Raw genomic sequence first — 20,498 nt, 5'->3', positions numbered from 1 at the left:
ATCACACATGGGCCACAAAATCCTTGCCTTGTCAGCAGAGACTTCTTTAGGCATTCTACTCCCTTCTACACAATCTCCCCACCTAAGACACTGTAAATGTGAAATTGTTGCAGTTTATATGATCAGATTGAAGTGAAAGGGCTTTATGTGATAACTGTATTGATTTTATCCATTGGCAATACTTTTGTTTACTAATATATTGAGAGGTGGGCTTTATCAAACTGTTGGAAGAAAAATGCTACAGATTGCAGTAACAAATCTTGCCAGTTACTCTGATAGTGATTTAGCTCAGTTGGTAGAGCAATGAGACTCTTAATACCAGGGTTTTGGGTTCAAGCCACATGTTGGATGAAAGATTCCTGCACTGCAAGGAGTTGGACTAGATGATCCTTGTGGTCTCTTCCAATTCTATGAAAAAAATCCTTAAATTACTCGTACCCTGGATTGAAAGATGTGCTTGTACAACAGGGCTTTCCTGCGCCACCCCTCCCAAAGCTACCTCTGAGGATTGAGGAAACCCTTTAGAATAGTATAGAGTGTCACAGAAGGCTACAATAGGAAGGGAAAATTGGGGGAAAGAGGAATCTTGTGCAAACTGACATGCCCTCCTCTTGCACCAGAACTCTTGGATCCAAGCCTGTGTTGTTGCTTAACATAACAGTGTTTGAAATTAGATACTGATAGAAATATTTTATGTGTATATATTGGCCCTACACTACAGACCCAATGAACTGAGAATGTGCATCGTGGAAACTACATTTTAAAAAATTGGCTGCCTTTACATGCAAATTAAGATTTCCGTGCTAATGTTCTAGATTTTCTCTGCTCAAGCATTACCAGTTGTATGTTTTTTACTCAAGTAAAATTAAAATGCTGTATCTTTAGATCAGAGAAGAGGAACCTTTCGGATACTGAGAACCACAAAATATTTTGGGGGCTGTACATTGGGAAAACACAATGTGGGGGCCTGAAGTTAACAGTGGCATTGACCAGAGATAGCAGTAGGCCGCTCATTTTCTTTCTGCTACCCCCCCCCCTTATTCTCTTTTTCTTTTCCTTCATTTCCCCCTATCAAATATTCCTTCCCCAAGCATGATTAGGCTTTGAAATAAAATTCCCATTTGTGCAAATGGGACCCTTCCTCATCCCTATTTAACTGCTGGGTAGAATTGAGGGGAGACTGTGGGACCAGATCCAAAGGTGCAGCAGGCTGGCAATTTCCTGCATTTAGATACTTTCATGGCGTACAGAGGACAGTTTTATCACCATAGCACATGATCAGTTGTAAATGAACTCTGTATAGAGAGCAAAGAATCCTAAGGGTGCTGAACTAATGGTGGCTAGTGGTAACTGAAGAACCCTACCTATAAGGTGAATCAGAAAAGCAAAAATTGCCCACTACCATTGCCCTTAAATGATGGGTCGTGATCAGTTGCCTATGTCCTGAAGAATCACGTGTGTGTTTGAGCACATTTATTGATGGTAGAAACACTGCATTCTGTTTCATCTACTACCATTGGAGAAGTAATTTAAGGCTCTGGTTTGAAAGTAAATGTGTGTTAAATGATACTGTACATAGAAAATAAATGAAAACCGATGCAATGGTGCTGATAAGGATTGAGAAACAAGTTTTGTCCCAGAATGTGCTTGAATTTTCTATATAGTTATTTGAAAGAAGATGGATTTTGGCTGTATAAAGCTTCTCTTATAACCATTTGTAAGGCAGTTGCAATGCTGCTGTGCTATCCCAGCCGCAAGACTGCTCAAAGAGATGGGGTGGGGCAAGGGCAGTGGAAGCAATGGGTTGGTGGTGGCAGCAGGCATAGATGCAGACACACATGCACCCACTAACACAAGGAAAAGTTGTGCTTTTCTAAAAAAAAAAAACATAGAGAAAACAGGGTTAAAGATAAAATGCTCAAACATGCAAACATACAAATAGATGTTTTGTGGAATATTAAACAATCATTTGTTTGTAGCTCATTTTTGAGCATTTTGCCCTTTTGTGCACCTTTTACCAACCCACTCCTTGCTCAGCCTGGTCCAGCAAGCAGCAGTGCCATTAGAGCCAAGAGGGTGGTGGAATGGTGGTGTCCCACCTTGTGTGCTGCAGCCATTGGAAAAGGAGAGTATTTGAGATTGCTGGCTTGCCTATGTAGCTTGACTGTTCCCCCCCCCCCCAATACCTGTTCTGTAAAACTTTCAATTTAAAATAAAACAATATTTCTCATGATGTTTAATGGGGATTCATTTATTTAGACAATCTTGCCTATTACAGTGCAAAACACATTCGGAACTCTTGTTTCTTCCCAGCATAAATCGGTGGAGCAGACAATCTCAGGAATAGGCAGGCCCTTGCTCACTGAAGGCAATTAAACAGAGACTGGAAGGCCACCTGCCAGTAATGCTGTAGCCATATCCTGCATTAAGTGGGGGCGGAGGGGGGGTTGTTGAACTAAATAACTTCCAGGGTCTCTCAATTCTGATTCTATGTAAAGGGGGGGGGGGGAGTGGAAATACACAACCAAATGTCAGGATATGTCCTATTCCACCACCTCCAGAATCAGAGGCAGTATGGGACCCCAGCGCCAGCCAGAGCCGTAGCTAGGTGATCTTGTGCCCCTGGCAGAACCGTCCAGATTCCGCCTCGTAGCAACGGACAAGTGAGCTCTTCTTTCCGCCTCTCCAGCGCCACCACCCCATTCAATTCACCCTCTATTTAAACCTTTTCTTATGGGGCAATAATTGATATTTTTATTTATAGACATATATATGGACCTATTATTTAGCCGATTTTGCGAGGGGGGCTCGCCTGCGCCCCTGGCGGGAGCCCACCTCACCCCCACCTAGCTACGGCCCTGATGCCAGCTGCTTGGGGGTCAGGGATGGGAGAAGATTGTTGCTTGTTGCGGCTTCCCCCATGCTAGGCTACGTAGGCTGGCGGGCTTTCTGCGGCAGGGCTCCTTCTCGCAGCCGGACCTTACTCGGAGGTCCCGGTGTCAGCAGAGGGGGCGGGGCCTGCGTGAGGAATGGTCTGGCGAGCGCGGGGGCCGCCTGTCGGTTCCCATTCGCGCAGCGGGGCAGAAGGGGGCGGGGGCTTTTCTGAGCGTGCGCGCGCAGGCGGGGGCGGGGCTGCCTCTTACCGCAGGTGTCTGGCCGAGGAGGAGGAGGAGGGAGCTGCTGTGTTTTGTGCCGCCGGTGAGTGTGAGCTCCGGTGACGGCGGCGGGGGGCGGGAGGGATAGTAGTTAAAAGGAGGGCGGGAATAAGGGAGAGGTCGGAAGAACGCGGAGTCGGGGAGGTTCGGCGGGCGGGCGGGCTTTAGGTAGGCCGAGTTGTGAGGAAATAAAGAAAGGCGGCCTTGCTGCTGCTTATGCTGCTTCAGGATAGGGAGACTCCATACGGCTATGCATGCATACAAGCCCTTGCAGATCCAGGCAGAGGCCCAGACCAGGTAGATAATGTGCCCTCCCTTTTTTTTTTTTTACCCTGGGGATCTCCAAAGTCTTATACTGTACATACTTTTCACAAAAGTTATGCTGACGAGTAATTTTATTTCAAGGCTTGAACCGTATCTGCATATAAAGACAAAATGGAAAATATACAATAGTGCTTTTTTAAAATACATAGGGAAAAGGATTATTTTAAGTGTTTACATTTAAATAATGGTGAGCGATTGTGAATATGCTGAACGAGGCCCCCTTTGGAATCAGAGGCCAGGGCCAAGTGCCCATATTACCCCCCCCCCCTCTGTTTGGGCCTGCATGCATATATATATGTGTGTGTGTGTGTGTGGAGAGAGAGAGAGAGAGAATGTGTGTGTGTGTGTGTGTATATGTGTGTATATATATATATATATATATACACACACATACACACAGAGCGGGAGAGAGAGAGAATACACAACACAGAGAGAGAGAGAGAGAGAGAGAGAGAGAGAGAGCCCGACCGTTCTCTGCCTTCCCTTCCTCAGGCTGCAGCGTAGTTCCGAACGTGCACTGTTTTGCTCCGTGTATGTTTCGCCTCTTCTCAAGAGATTTAAGAAGGGGGGGGGGGTCCTGCGTCTGTGAGACCAGGCCGCTGACAGTGCAGGAAGTCCCACTGGATTCAGTGGGAGTTAACTTCCAGCTCTGCTGCTGCTGCTTCCAAAGCAATAGTTCTCCCCTAGTACCGGTATGTTTTTTTGTTTGTAGCTAGATTTATATCTTGCCTTCACTCCCTCCAGGAGCTCAAGGTGTGGCCTGCTCAAGGTGTGGCCCTCTCCTATTTATCTTCACTAGCCCAAGGTCACCCAGTGAGCTCCATGGGCTGGATATGAATCCTGGTCTCCCAGGTCTGAGTTCCACACAGTAACCATCACACAGTGGGAACTGAGAGTAGGTTGCCTGAGGCTATGCAGCGTGTTCATGAATGAACCTACATATATCTGTCCAGAGGTAACTTACCCTTGAGTTTAATAGGGCTTACTTTCAGGTAAGTAAATTCTTAAGGCTGCCACATTCACATCATAAATCTTAAGCGCTATGATACCACTTTAAACAGTCACAGCTTCCCCCAAATAATTCCCAGAGCTGTTGTTTGTTATGTGTGCTGTGAGTTATTAGTGGAGCTCTATTTTTCTCACAGAGCTACAATTCCCAGAGTGATTTAGTAATCAGTCCTTCTTCATGGGGCACTATGGGAATTGTAGTTCTGTGGGGGGAATAGGGGTCTCCTAACATAGCAACTCCCTTAGCAAACTACAGCTCCCAGAATTAATTTTTTAAGGAGGGGAGCCATGATTGTTTAAAATCGTATCATAGAACTTTATATGTATGATTTGAATGTGGCCCAAGTTAACATTTGAACTGAGGTCCTGTGGCTTATAGGCAGGCTATTATCTGCTATGTTCTATCACCTCTCTAGAAGCCGTGGATATCTTAATGTGCTTAATTATCATTCCTTTATATTTTAAAACAGTAAAGAAAGCTAAATCCTTTGCAACAGGGTCTGGAAGATACTCTAAAGGATAATGGAAGATAAAAGGCAACGAGCCAGAGTGCAAGGGGGCTGGGCTGGACCAGTTAATAGCAGAGCAGCTTCTCGTGCAGGCAAGATCATGTTTTTGTTTATATATAGATGTGTATAACCGAAGAAAATTAAAAGTGTCTAGTTTTCTTTACCATTCCTAAGCTTGGATCTGTATAATGTTCTTAAGCCCCTTAACCTTAGGGGATAATCCTTATTAATACAACTTTGCAGACTATTACCAAAAGGCATGTTGTATCCTCTATGCTGCACCTTGAATAAGAAAGCTGCACCATTCCAAACCAGATGAAAGAGAGAGAATGAAATAATCTGTTCTTCAGACCTTGGGCCCCAACAGGTCTGTATGCTTGGTTTGGTGGCATCTCTTCCTGCTTTTCAAACAGGACTACAAGTTCCACCAATAGCTCAATATGTGGTGATCATTCTGCTGAATTTCTTGCCAAAAATGAGTAGCGTTTGACTGGGTAGTTGGCATAGAGTGTGCTCTGTGTGAGAGAGAGAGAACTTGCTGTTCAAAAAGTCAGTGGATCCAACATTTTCCTCTGCCTTTCCTATATCTGGGGTTCTGCTTAATAGATGCTGCTCCAATTTTTCCTAAGAAGTTTTCCTGAGGTAAATAGCATAAGTAAACATACTAACTGTCTGAAGTTAGTAAGCATACTAATTTTAGTCTGCCTGAAGAACTGTGTACCTTTGTGCTTCCTAGGGATAATCATCGGGTAAAAAGACAATTACAAGACGCATTTTAGATTTGAATAGTACAGTGTATGCATTCAAGGTACCCAATGTAACCTTTCATTCTTTCTTTTGCATTATGTATAACTTGGTTTACCATAGAATTACTATTTGTCTGTTATATTAAAAGTCCAGTTTATTCAGGTACATGAATACTGCATAAAATTTAATCAGGCTTTCTTTATAAGCTATCGCTATCAGTTTCATTTTCTTCGTATTTGTCAAATTTATCATGCACTTCCAAAAACAAGGTTTGCCCAGGCTGAAACCAGCTTCTACTCTTTCACATGGCAGCATATTTCTTGATTTGATACACGTATTTCCAAACACGTATTACCCAGTTTCTTTCACATGCTGCAGAAGATGGAGAAATCTGAAGTAGGTAAGAAGCAAGAGAAGTCTGAGGCTGTGTTGTGGAAAGGCTTTGCCACCGTGTTGCAGGAGGTATATGCTTGGTAGAATTCCAGACTTCTTTCATTGGCTAGATACCTGAAGGTGTTCTGTACTCTGCAACATTTCAAAGCACCTTTCCAACATCAAGTCCTAAGGTGTGCTGTTTGTTTTGTCAAATTCAGAAGTAGTGCTATCATCACTTACATTTCTGCCTTTGCATCTTGGATTCAACAGATTTGTGACAGCATGAATTGGGATGGTAGCAAAATTAGGTTGCCCTGTACGTTGTCCCACCCCTAGTTCTTTAAGACGTATTAAGGAGGACAAAAAGAGATTCACCAACTATGCCAGCAAGAAGAGGGCCACAAGCAAAGGAGGCTTGTGACAATGAAGGTTCCCCATAAGTGGCAGAAACAAGTCTTACTGTTGCATTTGAGAGTTGTTCTCTGATCATATAATGGAATAATTTGGCTGGTTCTTTCTCTTTCTGTCTTAGCTTCTGGAACTTCCAGTCGCAGGAACCAAACCTTTGCAAGCACAACACAGTCCCGGGTGAGAAGAGAGGAGCAGCTTCCATCTGAAAGGCAGTTTGTTTTTAAAGCCCCAGAAGAGGTAGAGATTAAATAGCTGAATCCTGACAAGACAGAAATGCTGTGCTAGGGTCTGGGTATAAAGTACTCAATCTGTTCTTGAAGGGGTTGTACCCCTCTTGAAGGAGCAGGCTTGTTTTCTGGGTCTACTCCTAGGTTTGGCATTGTCACCAGAGGCTCAGGTGTCCTTAGTGGTACAGAATGCTTTTTCCCAGCTACACGCTGCTTCTGGACAGGGAAAGCTTCTGGCCACAATAATCCATGCTCTGACAACCTCACAGTCAGATTACTGTAATGTGTCTACATAAGGTTGCCCTTGAAGACTACTCAGAAACCGCAGCTAGCACAAGATACAGCTGCTCAGTTGCTGAGTGGAGTAACCAGTTGGATCCATATTTAATTTTGTTCTTAAACAATTACATTGACTGCCTATACTTTTCTGGTCTGAGTTCAAGATACTGCTGATGACTTACAGTGACTTGGGGCTGGCATACTTGAAGTATAGCCTCTCCCTTTATAGTTCTGCCTTGGTGTTAAGATCTACCAGGAAGCTCCTCCTTAGCAACCCACTACCGGAATCATATGTTACGCATTGGTGTAGGAAAAGGCCTTCTCTGTGGTGGCACCTTGGTTGTGGAACTCCCCTCTGAATTTCAGCATTTATTCCATTTAGACTCCAGCTTAAAACATGGTTGTTCACTTATGCCTTGGGAGGTTGTTAATATTCAGTTGGATTTTGTAGTCTACCATTTAATGATGGATTGTAGTGTGAATTTTATTCTGTTCATGTTTGCTATGGATTGTTATTTCTAACTCCGGTTTCACCGTTTTCTGCCTGAGAACCTTGGATGAAGGACAAGCTAGAAATATTTTAAATAAGTAACATATACTGTCCAGCTCAAAGGCTGCCAATGCTGCTTACAGTAACCAATCCATGAAAACTTAAGACTTAAGACACGTGCAGGATTATTACTGGGTTACCAAATTACCCCTTTTTAGCTGACTTACTTGAATGTGCCTGCTGTACAGACTATTGTTGTTTTTTCCCCTTAGGTGGTGCGTAGACCCCCAGAGCCCAAAAGAATAGAGTAAGTACAACTTGAATTCATTGTAGAATAAGGTGCTTTCTGACATGTAGTGATATGGACAACACCTTCTCTTTCCTATTAGCTTTTCCATGGCAAAGGAATGGCCTCAGTGGTCATTTAGTTAGTAGACTTGCTTTCCCTGGCCCTTGTTGGTATTCTGAATCACATATGCCTGCTCAACCATACCTGGCTGATTTTCTCTTCCTCCTTGTTCTTAGGAATCAGGGTGTGTATGAGATCAGCACATCGCCATCAGGAATATCTCGGTAAGCAGATAAAAACTCCTGTGTTATAATTGCAGAATAATGTAGTTGGATTCTGGCCAGTACTGAATCTGCTGACACATTGGTGCTACAGAAAGCATGTACTTCAGTGCACTGAATTTGGACTACGCTAGACAGTAACACAGGGAAAGGCTCTTGCTTCCCAAGTTTTACTTGCATCTTACCTGAATGACTGGAAGCAGAAATGGCTGGAAAATCTCTGAGCTAGCTACTCCACTGATGTTCCTGTGAATCACTGTATTTTCCTCATTTTCTCTTCAGAATATGGTCACTTTAAAACTATATATTCATTTATAAAGCTATCTACTGCTATTTCATAAAAAAATATCAACGCAGTTTATAACAATGTCTGTATACAATAAAAACAATGTGAAAGCTAAAATCAGAGATCATCAGCTAACTGTTAAAGAAAGGAGCTTTCTTTTTTAATTGCCTGCATACACTTGGCAGCATAGAAACATTTTCAAAAATAATATTATTTGGCTATGCCATAAAAGTTTCATTTTCAGTAATTTTAGAGTTACTTTTCCAGGTTCCTAAGGAAAAAAACACTGATAGCAAGTTTGTCTGTTGAAGGTCTCTTAATACCGTTTTTTGGTAAAGAGATATAAAAAAGTCATAAACTGCTAACTAGCTTTGAATGACAGCCATGTGTCAAAGGTAGCACTTGCACTTAAACTGAAATGCATTTGTACATTAAATGCTTGGGAGACGGATCTCGCAATGCTCCTGTATAATCCAGTTTTTCCTGTGCTAGGATTCATTTGATTCCTGGCTTCATTGACTTAAACGAAGCAGACTGGATGTTTGAACAACTCCTCCAAGAGATCCCCTGGAGGCAGAGAACACACATCAGGCAGGGTAATGGTACAGTCGTTCTCATTTAACTGCCCACTTTTACTGTGGCCAGGCGTGCTGTTGCCGTGGCATCTGCTAGGACCCACTAGGCTGACATATTGCTTTAGCCCCCAGCCCCTTTTTCCATTGTCATTGCTGGCTGTAGCAGTTTTGGAGTCTTCGGAAGCCCATGCACCCCTGGACGAGCTTACCTGGTGGCGGATGATGTGGGAGAGAAAATATTGTAGTTCCCGGCCCATTACAACTGCCTGCTTCTGGAGGAGAAAGCTGGTGACTGAGGCCATGCAGCTGTGAAGGGTCCCAAGCAGTGGCAGTCACTAAGAGTGGTACCATTTGGAACAGGTTGGGGAGCACCAAGACCATTCTCGCTGTCCTTTCCCAATCCTCATGTGGGCATTCTAAGGATGCTTTCCTGCATATTTTGAAAAATATTAGAATGCTTCTTCTATTCCTCATGGCTTGGTTCACACGTAAGTCAAACAGTGGCTTACTGGGACTGCTCAGACATGCTGTCTCCCAGAGAGCAGCTTGAACCTGCTTTGTTCTTGGTGCTTTCAGCACAGTGTGACTGCTGAGCCAAGGTTTTTCTAATAGCTTAGGATCGTGGTTAACCACAATCTGTAGCAAAAGCGTGTCCTACGGTTACCTGCCCCTTGAACAGGGCCTGACAATAAGATTTTGGGTTTGACACCAAGGCCATAATTTGTGCTTATCACCAAGGGTCAACAGTGGCAATTCTGCTTCATAGTTTGATAGGCTTTCCCTAAAGGAAAACCTTCAAATACATCTCCTAGTTGCAGCTGTGGTGTACCAATATATATATTACTATTGCAGGCAGAAGTATGCTCTGTTAGTTTTGTCCACTTGGGGGCAGTTGTGTTGTATTTTTTATAGTCTTGTATTGCAAGCAAAATGACACAGCAGATAATATGAACAGCCTACAAAATCTCTCCCTTGGCCACATCAAACAAGTCCTGAAGTGTCTGCTTGATTCAATCACTGGCATCTTCAGGTAGGGCTGGAAAAGTCTCTTGTTTGAAACCCTAGATAACTGCTGCCAGTTATTGTAGGCCAGCCAATGTGATGTCCTCCAGTTGTTGGACTTCAATTCCCGTCATCCCTTACCATTGGCCATGCTGGCTGGGGATGATGGGGATTGTAGTCCAACAAACATCTGGAGTGAACTATGATGGCTGCCCTTGATGTAGACCATATTTGGCAAAGTGGATTGATAGGCTTTCTTTCTCTGTGTAAGGAGCGTTTTTACTGATCTTTGAGTAAATGCAGAGAGAGTAATTGCAGATGGAACTGGGGGGGAGGAAACTTCATTTATCAAGCCACCCACCAAGGACCTTTACCAGACTGTACTTTGGTCAATGTATCGGGGCTGGTTTACTTATATGGGGTTCACAGATATTTTGTTTTTCCTTTCTTTCTCTCTAGATCTGTCTTATGATGAACCCAGACTCACAGCTTGGTATGGTGAACTTCCATATACTTACTCCAGGCTTACAATGAAGGCAAATGCTGATGTATGTATATATGCCTGAACATGTGTACTTGCAGAAGTTAAAATAACTTTGCCTACATACAATACAATATTTTTATCTGAATCTCACTATTAAAAGTGAGCAGTACAGCTATTGTGATGCCACACTGGGCTCTTTTGGAAGGATGAGTAGGATAGAAGTTTAATAATATGGTAGCCTGCTGACTTTCTCCATAACAACTGGACAGCAGTTACTCCTTGGCTACAGAATAATGCCTGTTGCCTTCTGAGAGTCTTTGTTCACTAAGCTCACTAACGGGAATGCTGCAGTGAAGGAGGGAAGTGGAGAGAGAATCATACAGCGATCGAAACACTTTGTATTCCTGCTGTCAGGCGACATGTTAGAAAGGGAGATTTAGTTCTCCCATCCCAGGTAGGATTGCCTCCACACTTGAATTTCAGCCAGCCTAAAATGCGTCATTTTGCCTAGGGTACACCCTTGATATTGTGGTATTGATACAGCACCGTAAGTTCTTCTTTGAGGGGATCTCTTAACTTCTCCAGTTGTTCATTAGTTATGGGTCATGAAATTTAATAGGCTTGAAACTAGTTTAAATATTTTAGTACAGGCACACACATTCAGTGAGTGCTATGAGCAATTTACAGGCTCCAGGTAGGTGGTACATGGTTATAAAAAAAATACTATGGTTGGAAAATACTATTGGTGTAATAATGCCAGGCTCTCTGATTTTCATGAAGGAATTTAAGATGAGCACCTCTTCAGATTGTGAAAAACAAAATAATTCCAGCAACTCAACTGGAAGAGGTTATGAATATGTGTTTAGAATCAAAATGCAAATAGCTTTTTTTTCTTTGCACATGTAACTTGCTCATGGAATTTTATTTTGAAATAAAGTTAAAAATACAGACTACAATAGCAAAGCTCACTATACAGCAAGAAAGGAATAAAGAAACATGGTATATCATGTTTGAGAAGCAATTAGAATAAAATAGCGTAATAAGGATGGTAAATATATGGGTGTGTTCCTAGTAAGCCCCAAAGAAGAATATGTAATGGATTTGGTTCTTGACAACTCTTAGAGGCTAAGCAACTCTTATTTCACTTTGATAAACTAATGTGTAATATATGTGCATGCCCCAAACATAGCAAAACCAATTTCTTACTCTCTTCATTTTCCAAAATCGTACTAATTAGATTTGTAACAGGTTTTTTTTTACCTTTTCTGCCTTTTCTTTTAACTAGATGCTAAATTGGTCCCCTTCATAGTCCCACTTATCTTCTTCTACCCTTTTCCTCACCACTTTTCCCTTTTTCAGCACAATACAACACAATTATTGGAGGTGTGTTTGGCACAATGAAAATACAACACTTATTTGGCAAGGAGCATGTATTTGTGTGAGAAGTGCACAGATACCAGCACAGCTTCAAAACTGAAGTGCACAAGAGTGCCAGGTTACACATGCCCTTTCCTATGCTGCTGCATTTGCCTCTCTGTTTCACTGCCAATCTGACCACATTGGTAGAAGCGTTGGAGTGGCATTATGAGGCCTTGACTGATGGCATAGCCCCCAGGCATGTTTTTTAATGTCAATTTAATGCATACGAACAAAGTGCTGAGAACATGGCACAAGCTGGTGTGGAACGTTCTGGAGCAGTTGATCCATTATTCAGTGGTCTCTAACAATGGATTGAGACAGTTGGTCCTTTTGCCAGCTGTTCCAAGCCTTTCGATGCCCTCGAAATCTCCCTTAGATGCTTTGCATTTTTCTTTCATGCCCCCATCTCTCCCTCTGCATATGATTTGTTCTTCCCATGTTAATCTGGTTTTTTTCCTGTCCATTATTTTCTGTGGGAACAAACTTTCAGTGGCACCCATTATTGACCATGCTGAAGGATCGCATTGAAGATTTCACGAAGCACTCCTTCAACTCTCTGCTGTGCAACCTATATCGAAATGAGAAGGACAGTGTTGACTGGCACAGTGATGACGAGCCTGAGCTGGGAAGAAACCCTGTCATTGCCTCCCTCAGCCTTGGTGCCACCCGGGTGTTTGAGATGAGGAAAAAACCTTTGCCTGTGAGTGTGCTGGCTTTTCTACATTGTAGGGAACTGTGTAAACCGGTTGAAAGGCCTTTACATATTTGGTTATTCTAAATTGCATAGTGTAATATGGTTTCTGTGCAGGTAGCAAGTAGTCCCTGGGCCATTGCTGCTGGTGGCATACTAATAATAATAATAATAATAATTTTATTTATACCCCGCCCTTCCCAGCCAGAGAACCGGGCTCAGGGCGGCTAACATCAATTAAAATCACAACAAAAAACATAAAAACGATCAATTTAAAATAACAGATTAAAATACAAGATTCTCTTCCTCCCCATTTCACTGTGAAGTAGGTTAGGCTGAGAGACAGTGACTGATCCACAGTCACACAGTAAACTTCATAGCTGGCTGAGGATTTGAACCCTGGTCTCCAGGTCTTTGTTCAACACCCATAACTACTACACCACACTTCTAGGGTGGGCTCAAAGAGCATTAACTCTTTAAAGCCAGTCTCAGCTGCTTCCTCAAATCTGTTACTCCTGCTAGTATAGGAGTGATGAATTTGTCTGACGTTAGTGATTGTTTCTGTAGTGATGTATTAGGAACATGATTGTCTGTGTATACAGGCAACTCCCCACTTACATGTGCTTGACTCACATGCAACCGTGTATACGCATGGGGCCAGGAAATAAATTATTTGATATAAACTGTGAAAGGATGCGAAAAGGGCAAAAACAGCCTGAAAAGGGCAAAAACAGCAAAAATGGCACAAAACAGCGGGGGAAATAGCTAGTAAGTGCTGCTGGTTTTTTTAAAGGGTTTTCAGAGGTTTGGAAGATGTTAGAGGCTTTTTAGATGGTGTTCCCCACTATATGCAATTTCATGTATACGCACAGTAACCAGGAACATAACCCCTGCGTAAGTGGGGTTGCATTAGTAAATACTGCAATTATGGATGCAAAAGAGGTCTCTGCTATGTTTTCAAATTTACTCAGGCCTAACTTGGTTCAAAACATTGCATTACTTGGTCTCTCCTTGAAATAATGTCTAATGGAAAACTTGTTTAGCTGCATTTTACCTTGAAACAGTCACTCTTTCAGCTAGCTAAACTGTTTTAGGTTTCTTTCAGACAGGCCATGGAGGAAAAAAGAGGGGAGCTATGTTTGTGTGTAAAAAGGCGCCGTGGGAACAAACTTAATCTGGAAGAAGTATAATTTTGTCACTGGCTATGGAATACTGAAGTGGTTGTCCTAGATGTGTCCTATCAATCACTACTGGCATTTCTGATTATATGTTTAGTAGGAATAACCTTAATCTGTTCTGTAGTTTGGCTCTTTAGAGTTTATTTCTATGCTTCCTTTCAGCCAATAAAGGTGTTCAAGACAACTCATAAACTTTACCAAAAATACGTATTTTAAGCCATAAAATGCAACTTGCAAAAATAGAATAAAACTAACAGCATAAAAAACTACTAAAACCTAAATAAATAAATATAATTTAGCTTGCGCCTTTAGTGGACAAAGGTATGAGTAGCTTTTATAGGAAATATTCTGGCCCCTCTTCAGTTTTTTGTTCCTGCCTCCACCAAGCAGTCACATTCTGCTTTGGCTTGCCTTATTCCTTTATCTTGGTTTAGCAATTTTCTTCTTCTGTTACTTCACTCTTTCTACTGTTCTTTCTTTGTATAAATACAAAAAAAAGGATTATATTCCTCCTTCCTTTCCCTTTTCTCCATGGATTGGCTTCTGACAGGCGAGCACAAAGGGCTTTCCGCCCATCTACTATTTTTTTTCTTGTTGGGGGGAAGTGGTGGATGCTTCCACCTCTACTCTAGGAAGCATTGGATCATCCTCCATAGCAGCTGTGGTGGTACACTGAGATCTACAGCCCCACAGGCTTTAATTTTTAGCCCCTACAGAGGTGGCATCGGCTGGGGTGACTTCCATAGTGTCTTCTATAGTGACAGAGTGATTCTCCAGTTAGATCCTACCTTCCTTTTCAAGGTGCTGTCTTCCTCTCAGTCTTGTTTGGTTTGTAAAGTTTATTGATTGGTTTTTATAAAGGCCTCATTCACATGGCCCAATAAGCCATAGTTAAACTTTTTTAAGTTGTTCTGTCATTGCATTCAAGTGGTGTATAAATTTAATGAAACCAACCAACCATGGTTTAATAGTGAATATGCTTCCTCCAGTGGCATGGGTCTTTCCATGTAACACCTGCATATTTCAAGCACGTCATAGTATGGCTTGTTGGGTGGCCCAAATCAAGATTATGGTCTGTTTGTTTGAAATTAACCATGAGCAGTAAGCCAGAAATCAATGTTTGTTATGTACTGAAGTGACAGACACACAAGCCCCTTAAGCAAGTTGGCATGGTGAATAGCCCGAGGCATTGATGCTTCTGTAAAACGCTGCATTTATGACCCAGAGTATTATTTAACACAGATATGTAACTGAATCATTTGTGGCTCCTTGCAAAGTCTTTATATACATACACTATTATGCATACATAGGGTTCTAAAAACTAGTGTGGATTCATTGCATGTACTAATGATGATCACTGTGGCTAATTTTGTAAAGAGGCCTTTAATTTTAGAAAAATCCCGGTATAGCCAAGATTTTGGTTTAAGCGGTAAGTCCTAAGTTCTACAGAAATTCCCTGTTCCGTTGGGAAGTTTTGCTGCAGAACCCCGCATTTGCTTAAGGAATTAGTCCAATGCAGTTAACCTACTAGCTTTAAATCTACACTGCAGTGTAAGCTATGAAACTGAACTATAATAGCTAGATGTCAGGCAGCAGCTCTGCTGCTTTGCTGGTAACCAAGGAAACAGCTGCGAGGTGGGGTGGAAGGAGGAGTTGGGTTATATATCTGTTAGATAACAATGTCCATGATACTCTAGAGATACAAAGAACAAACATGGTTGGAAACTCACCCTCTGTTTAACTTTGTCCTTCCAATGTGACACTGAGCAAGGTCCAGTCCCCTGTACTTGTAAGAATTATACATTGTCTATAAAAGAAAAAAGATATTTCATAGAGCAGGAACTGTAGAGAAAGGCTCTTGCTTTGCTGATGAAGCATTAATAGTGCACTCCTGTACATGTTTCCTCAGAAGTAAGTTCCACTGTGTTCCCTAGAACTTACTCCCGGGTTGATGCCTAAAAAGGGAGAGTTGTGGGTTCCCTGTAAAGGAAGAAATGGTGCAATTTGAAGGGGAGAGAGAGGTCTAAGCTTCTAGGGTGAGTTAATATAGTGATAGAGGATTTCTGGACTTGCATTTTTTTCATTGTCATCTGCTATTACAGAGCAACATCTTGTGCCTGATCCCATGTTAGCCTTGCCATCATTGGAAAATGATATCAATCCAAATGTCAAGCATAAAGAGTTGATGGTCTTTCCTATGACAGCAGCAAGACAAGCGGCTGCTTCCAATTGGGGGGGAAACCACCCCCTACTCCGCACAGAAACCTGGACCCGATATGTGTGGAATATAGCACTTAACTCAGAATTGGAGGGTCATAAGAGAAATAACAAAAATGGGTTTGACTATATACCGTAGCTGTCAACTTTCCCTTTTTTGCGGGAAATTCCCTTATTCCAACGCCGTTTCCCATTGCAAAAAAAGGGAAAGTTGACAGCTATGGCCGTTTCCCAATGCAAAAAAAGGGAGGTTGACAGCTCTGCGCCATACGGTCTCCATTTATATTGTTTATTAACAATAGTATTGTACTCTCCCTTCCCTCTTAGACACAGCAGCCACTAAGGAAAAATTATCTTCACGCTTTAGATAACGTATACCTGTAAGCCACTTGAGAAGATGTCTGCCATTCTGAGCACTTTCGGAGAAAAGCAGGATATGAGTGGTGGTGGTTATGGTGATTTTATTGTAGTTAATAGTAATAGAATGCATGCATGATAACAGTGCAAAAATGGAGAGCCTGGCTGGTATGCTCTATTACAGGGATGCAGTCATTTTGGATAAAATCTGCACTAGGTGCTTCCTATGTCAGCTAAATTGCTTTCTTAGATGACTGCTGCTCCACCTCCCTCCCACCCCCTGATTGATGCCTAACAGAATATCCTGCCAAAGCCATCTGGGCAATTGTTTTGCTCAGACAAATCATCTAGCCAAGTCTGTGCTGCACAGCACGTTGGCAACCTTCTTCTGGGCCAGATCATGCATCGTTGATGACTCATTCATTGTTGACTAGCATTAATCAGCACTAGCCCCAATTAAGGGCTCTGCTGTGACCCTAAACTTTAAAAAATAGCCTGAGATACATATGTTGGGAGGAGCACAATAGAATTGGCAGTGCTAGCCTGCTCCTGTACCCTTGCTTATATCACACATATACAGAGCCGTAAATCTTTCCCTAATGCTTCCCCCCCCTTTCTATCACCAGCATCATTTCTCCACTGTACAGGTTGGTTTTAATTATTTGTTCATTACATTTATATGCCACCTTTTTCTCCAAGGAGCTCAAGGTGGCGTACGTGGTTCTCCCACAATCAGTTGATCCCCACAACAACCCTATGAGGTAGGTTAAGTGGAGAGACAGTGACCAGCCCAAGGTCACCAAGTGAGCTTCATGGCCACGTGGGGTTTAAACCCTGGTCTCCCAGCTTTCAACAGTGGAAGTATATACTCCAGAGGTTCTCGGAGACATGGGTAGCCATTGTAAGAAACCCAGTCCTGACTGTTTCTGAAGCATTTTAAGCATCAAGTGGAAGGTACAAATACATGAATTTCAAAGAGTGCCTTCAGCTTCCTTTATTTCTGTCCCCTGTCCAGGCCAGTTGCTGGATTTTACCCAATAAGCTTATAGCCCTGCTTTGTGTTTATGCCATTGTTTATGCCACGAGTTCAGTTTGTGAAATGCAGCTGTTTCAGCTTTTCATGGGACATGTGATCCATTGCTTGTTCCCAGCATCATATTCAGCTCTTTGATCTTTGGATTTTCTGTCAAACAAAAAAAATGGTAACTTTCGTCTTTGCCAGTTCTCCCTATCTGGTTTTGTGCCAAACATACTACATCTGACCCAAATATACTTTTCCAAAGCACATGTTATTGTGCCTGCTGTTTCCCAAGGACTGGTACAGATCAGGAATGGGGAACCTGCAGTCATCCAGATGCTGTTAGATTCTAACCCCCATTGCTGAGCTTCTCATTCAAGAACCCCCATTGCTGAGCTTCTCATTCAAGATAATGTTCAGGATACCTTGGAGCTGAACCTTGTTTGAAAAAGATTACTATAGTAAGTCAAAAACAGGGCCAGATACATTTAGGTGCAGCAGGTTAGCTGTTAAAAAAAGTGAATAGCAGTGCTGAGAATTAGATCAGGGAGGGAAACCTGCATTCCTTCAGAAGTCATTGGGCTACAACCTCAATCATGGTTTTGGTAAACTGCCCCACGAACCAGTTTTGACTGAAGTGTGAGGTATTAGTGCCTTAAACAATTGATCTGACTGTTGGCCATGCTGAGTGGAGCTGATGGGGGTTGTGGACCAACAAACCTGGGGGCCACAGTTTCTCCATTTCTGCCTAACACATTCCACCTGACAAGATTGAGTTATCCCCTCCACACGAAGCAAGAGTTGATATACAGGCAGCTCCCAATGTAGGTGCATCCAAGTGACGTGTGCGTTGTGCCGAACCCAGAAGTGACATTAAAAATGGCAGAAATGGCCCTAAAAGAGTTAGGAAAGCCTTTGCAAGTGCAATCCCGAGAGGCTTTCCACCAACCTTTGAGGCCTTGTGGAGAGTTTGAAAAAAGAGGTTTAGAGGGAGCGATTATGGTGGAGTTTGGTGGCCTGGTAAGTACTGCTGGTTTTTTCAAGGGTTCTTCAAGAGTTTCTATGGCATTAGAGGGTGTTTGCAGGCTTTCCCAATGGTGTTTCAAATCTATGTGCGATGCCTCAGAACATAACCCCTGGGTAAATTGGGAGTTGCCTGTAGTTGGTATACCAGTGTGGTATAGCAGTTAGCATGTTGGGTTAGGAACCATGGATTAGGTTCAAATTCCCACTAAGTAATGGAGCTTGCTGGGACACCTTGGGAAGTTTCTATCTCTCAGGCTAACGTCACTCAACTGTTAATTATACACTGTTTCTCTTTTCAGGAAGAAAACAACGACTATACTTATGTGCAGAGGGTGCATATACCACTGGATCATGGGACACTGCTTATGATGGAAGGAGCAGCTCAAGAAGACTGGCAGGTGAGACTGTTTAAACATAAGTGGAAATAGTTCACCTTCCCCCTGAACTCCCTAGAGTTGGATGCCATTTCTTCCCCCTGGTTTTCTACAAGGCATAATCATTGGGGAACCTCAGATTGAAAGTTAACAAACAAATAAAATGCCTTCAGGAGTGGGAATTATGCAGAGTTGTTTCCTATGGAATTGGACTGCTTCTTGTGCAGCAGTCAACAATTCACAAAGCTCCGAGATCTTACTTCATAATTTTATAATATCCTTTCTGATAAACCAGTAAGAGTGGGATAGAAACCTCATAACACTTCGCTTAAATAGCACTACATGGCAATCTCACGTAGCAATAATGAATATGAATATTGGAGAAATAATTTTCAAAAAGCAAAGCAAAATGAAATTGAGTTTTTGTTTGTATATTTTCAAATAAGCTTTGAAAAAATATTTAGCCTTAAAATTAAGTCCAGACGGAAGTTGTGAGATAGCCAAGAATATGGATATTTTTGTATATGCTTACAGTAAAGCTTTGTGTATGGATAGCACATTAACTTTGCTTTGGTTCTTTGTTTCAGCATCGCGTACCCAAGGAATATCACTCCAGGGAAGCCCGTGTAAATCTGACATTTAGGACAATGTATTCAGACTCTGAGGCAGTGCGCACATGAATGAAATGTTCTGTGGTACTGTGCTCTTGCTGTGAGGCCAGAGATTAATGCTGGTTTGGGTGAGACAAGCCTGATTTCAGTTCAGTATTATGATGCCAGCATTTGAAGGGAGAGAAGAAAGAGGCTGCTATAATGAGAGCCTGTAACGGTCGCAAGTTCCCAGTGATGAGTGATGCCTTTTTCTAGTACTGTTTGCTAATGTGTAGTGCTTGGTGGTAAACTACTTTTGTTTTATTGAAAAACAAATTTCCCTGTAGAGCATTAATTTTAGTATGACTGGTTTGAATCACATATCTTGAGTTCTTGTTAATCTGCAAGCACCACTTTTAACAAGTTTTCCCTCAGGCAAGCTGAGAGAGGATTTTCCTGACAGGAGAATGACTACATTTGGGCTTTTTGTTTGTACTGTGCTGCATAAAAATTGGTTATATGAATAAGAATCTTCTCAGTTAACCCCAGAGGGAATAATCAAAGCACAACTTGAGGTACTGCAGTATCACACATAAGGCCTGTCTCCCAAAAACCTGTATGTGAGCACAGTACAGTGGTACCTCGTGTTAAGAATTTAATTCATTCTGGAGGTCCATTCTTAACCTGAGGTACCACTTTAGCTAATGGGGCCTCCTGCTGCCACCGCACTGCCGCCACACAATTTCTGTTCTCATCCTGAAGCAAAGTTCTTAACCCAAGGTACTATTTCTGGGTTAGCGGAGTCTGTAACCCGAAGCGTCTGTAACCCAAGGTACCACTGTATGAAGAACAGACTCTCCTGAAACCATTAAATGCCCCAGTAATAGAATTTGGAAACTGTATCCCAGGCTTCAGAGCCCCATGTTGTGCATACTGGTACTCTCCATATTGTTAATTGATACATTGTTGAACAATTCCTACTATCTCAACTTATTCTCATATGTATTCTAATGCATTTGGAGAGTGTCCTGGCCTCTCCTAGGAGCATCCTGCAGCACATTCTTCCCCCCCAAAACCCTCTGTATATCTACTCAAAGTACCCTGGCATTGAAGATGCTGCTAAGTGGCAAGAATTGCCTAATTGCACTGAAATGCATCTCACACAGCAGTGAAATGAATACACAGC

At 42.3% G+C, this 20,498-nt stretch overlaps 1 protein-coding gene across 1 annotated transcript; it reads left to right on the top strand.

Annotated features, from left to right (window-relative positions):
* The first annotated feature begins 3,134 nt into the window (after positions 1 to 3,134).
* Positions 3,135 to 19,955, top strand: ALKBH3 (alkB homolog 3, alpha-ketoglutaratedependent dioxygenase). Its single transcript, XM_033149521.1, has 10 exons — positions 3,135 to 3,198; positions 4,958 to 5,088; positions 6,651 to 6,766; positions 7,798 to 7,832; positions 8,051 to 8,098; positions 8,874 to 8,977; positions 10,418 to 10,506; positions 12,352 to 12,561; positions 18,648 to 18,746; positions 19,310 to 19,955. The coding sequence occupies exons 2-10, from the start codon at positions 5,010 to 5,012 to the stop codon at positions 19,400 to 19,402; spliced, it is 873 nt and encodes a 290-aa protein (XP_033005412.1). The 5' UTR covers positions 3,135 to 3,198; positions 4,958 to 5,009; the 3' UTR covers positions 19,403 to 19,955.
* The last annotated feature ends 543 nt before the right edge of the window (positions 19,956 to 20,498 follow it).

Source organism: Lacerta agilis, chromosome 1, assembly GCF_009819535.1.
Source record: "Lacerta agilis isolate rLacAgi1 chromosome 1, rLacAgi1.pri, whole genome shotgun sequence".
Classification (NCBI taxonomy): Eukaryota; Metazoa; Chordata; class Lepidosauria; order Squamata; family Lacertidae; genus Lacerta; species Lacerta agilis.
The sequence above is the reverse complement of the archived record's forward strand: the minus strand, read 5'-3'. Positions and strand labels throughout refer to the sequence as shown.

What these genes read in the sequence shown, in the direction of transcription:
- ALKBH3 (XM_033149521.1), top strand. Translation starts at nt 5,010, where the DNA reads ATGGAAGATAAAAGGCAACGAGCCAGAGTGCAAGGGGGCTGGGCTGGA. An exon ending in TTTTTAAAGCCCCAGAAGAG is followed by an intron (nt 6,767 to 7,797) that starts GTAGAGATTAAA and finishes TTTTCCCCTTAG; the next exon opens with GTGGTGCGTAGACCCCCAGA. An exon ending in GAGAACACACATCAGGCAGG is followed by an intron (nt 8,978 to 10,417) that starts GTAATGGTACAG and finishes CTTTCTCTCTAG; the next exon opens with ATCTGTCTTATGATGAACCC.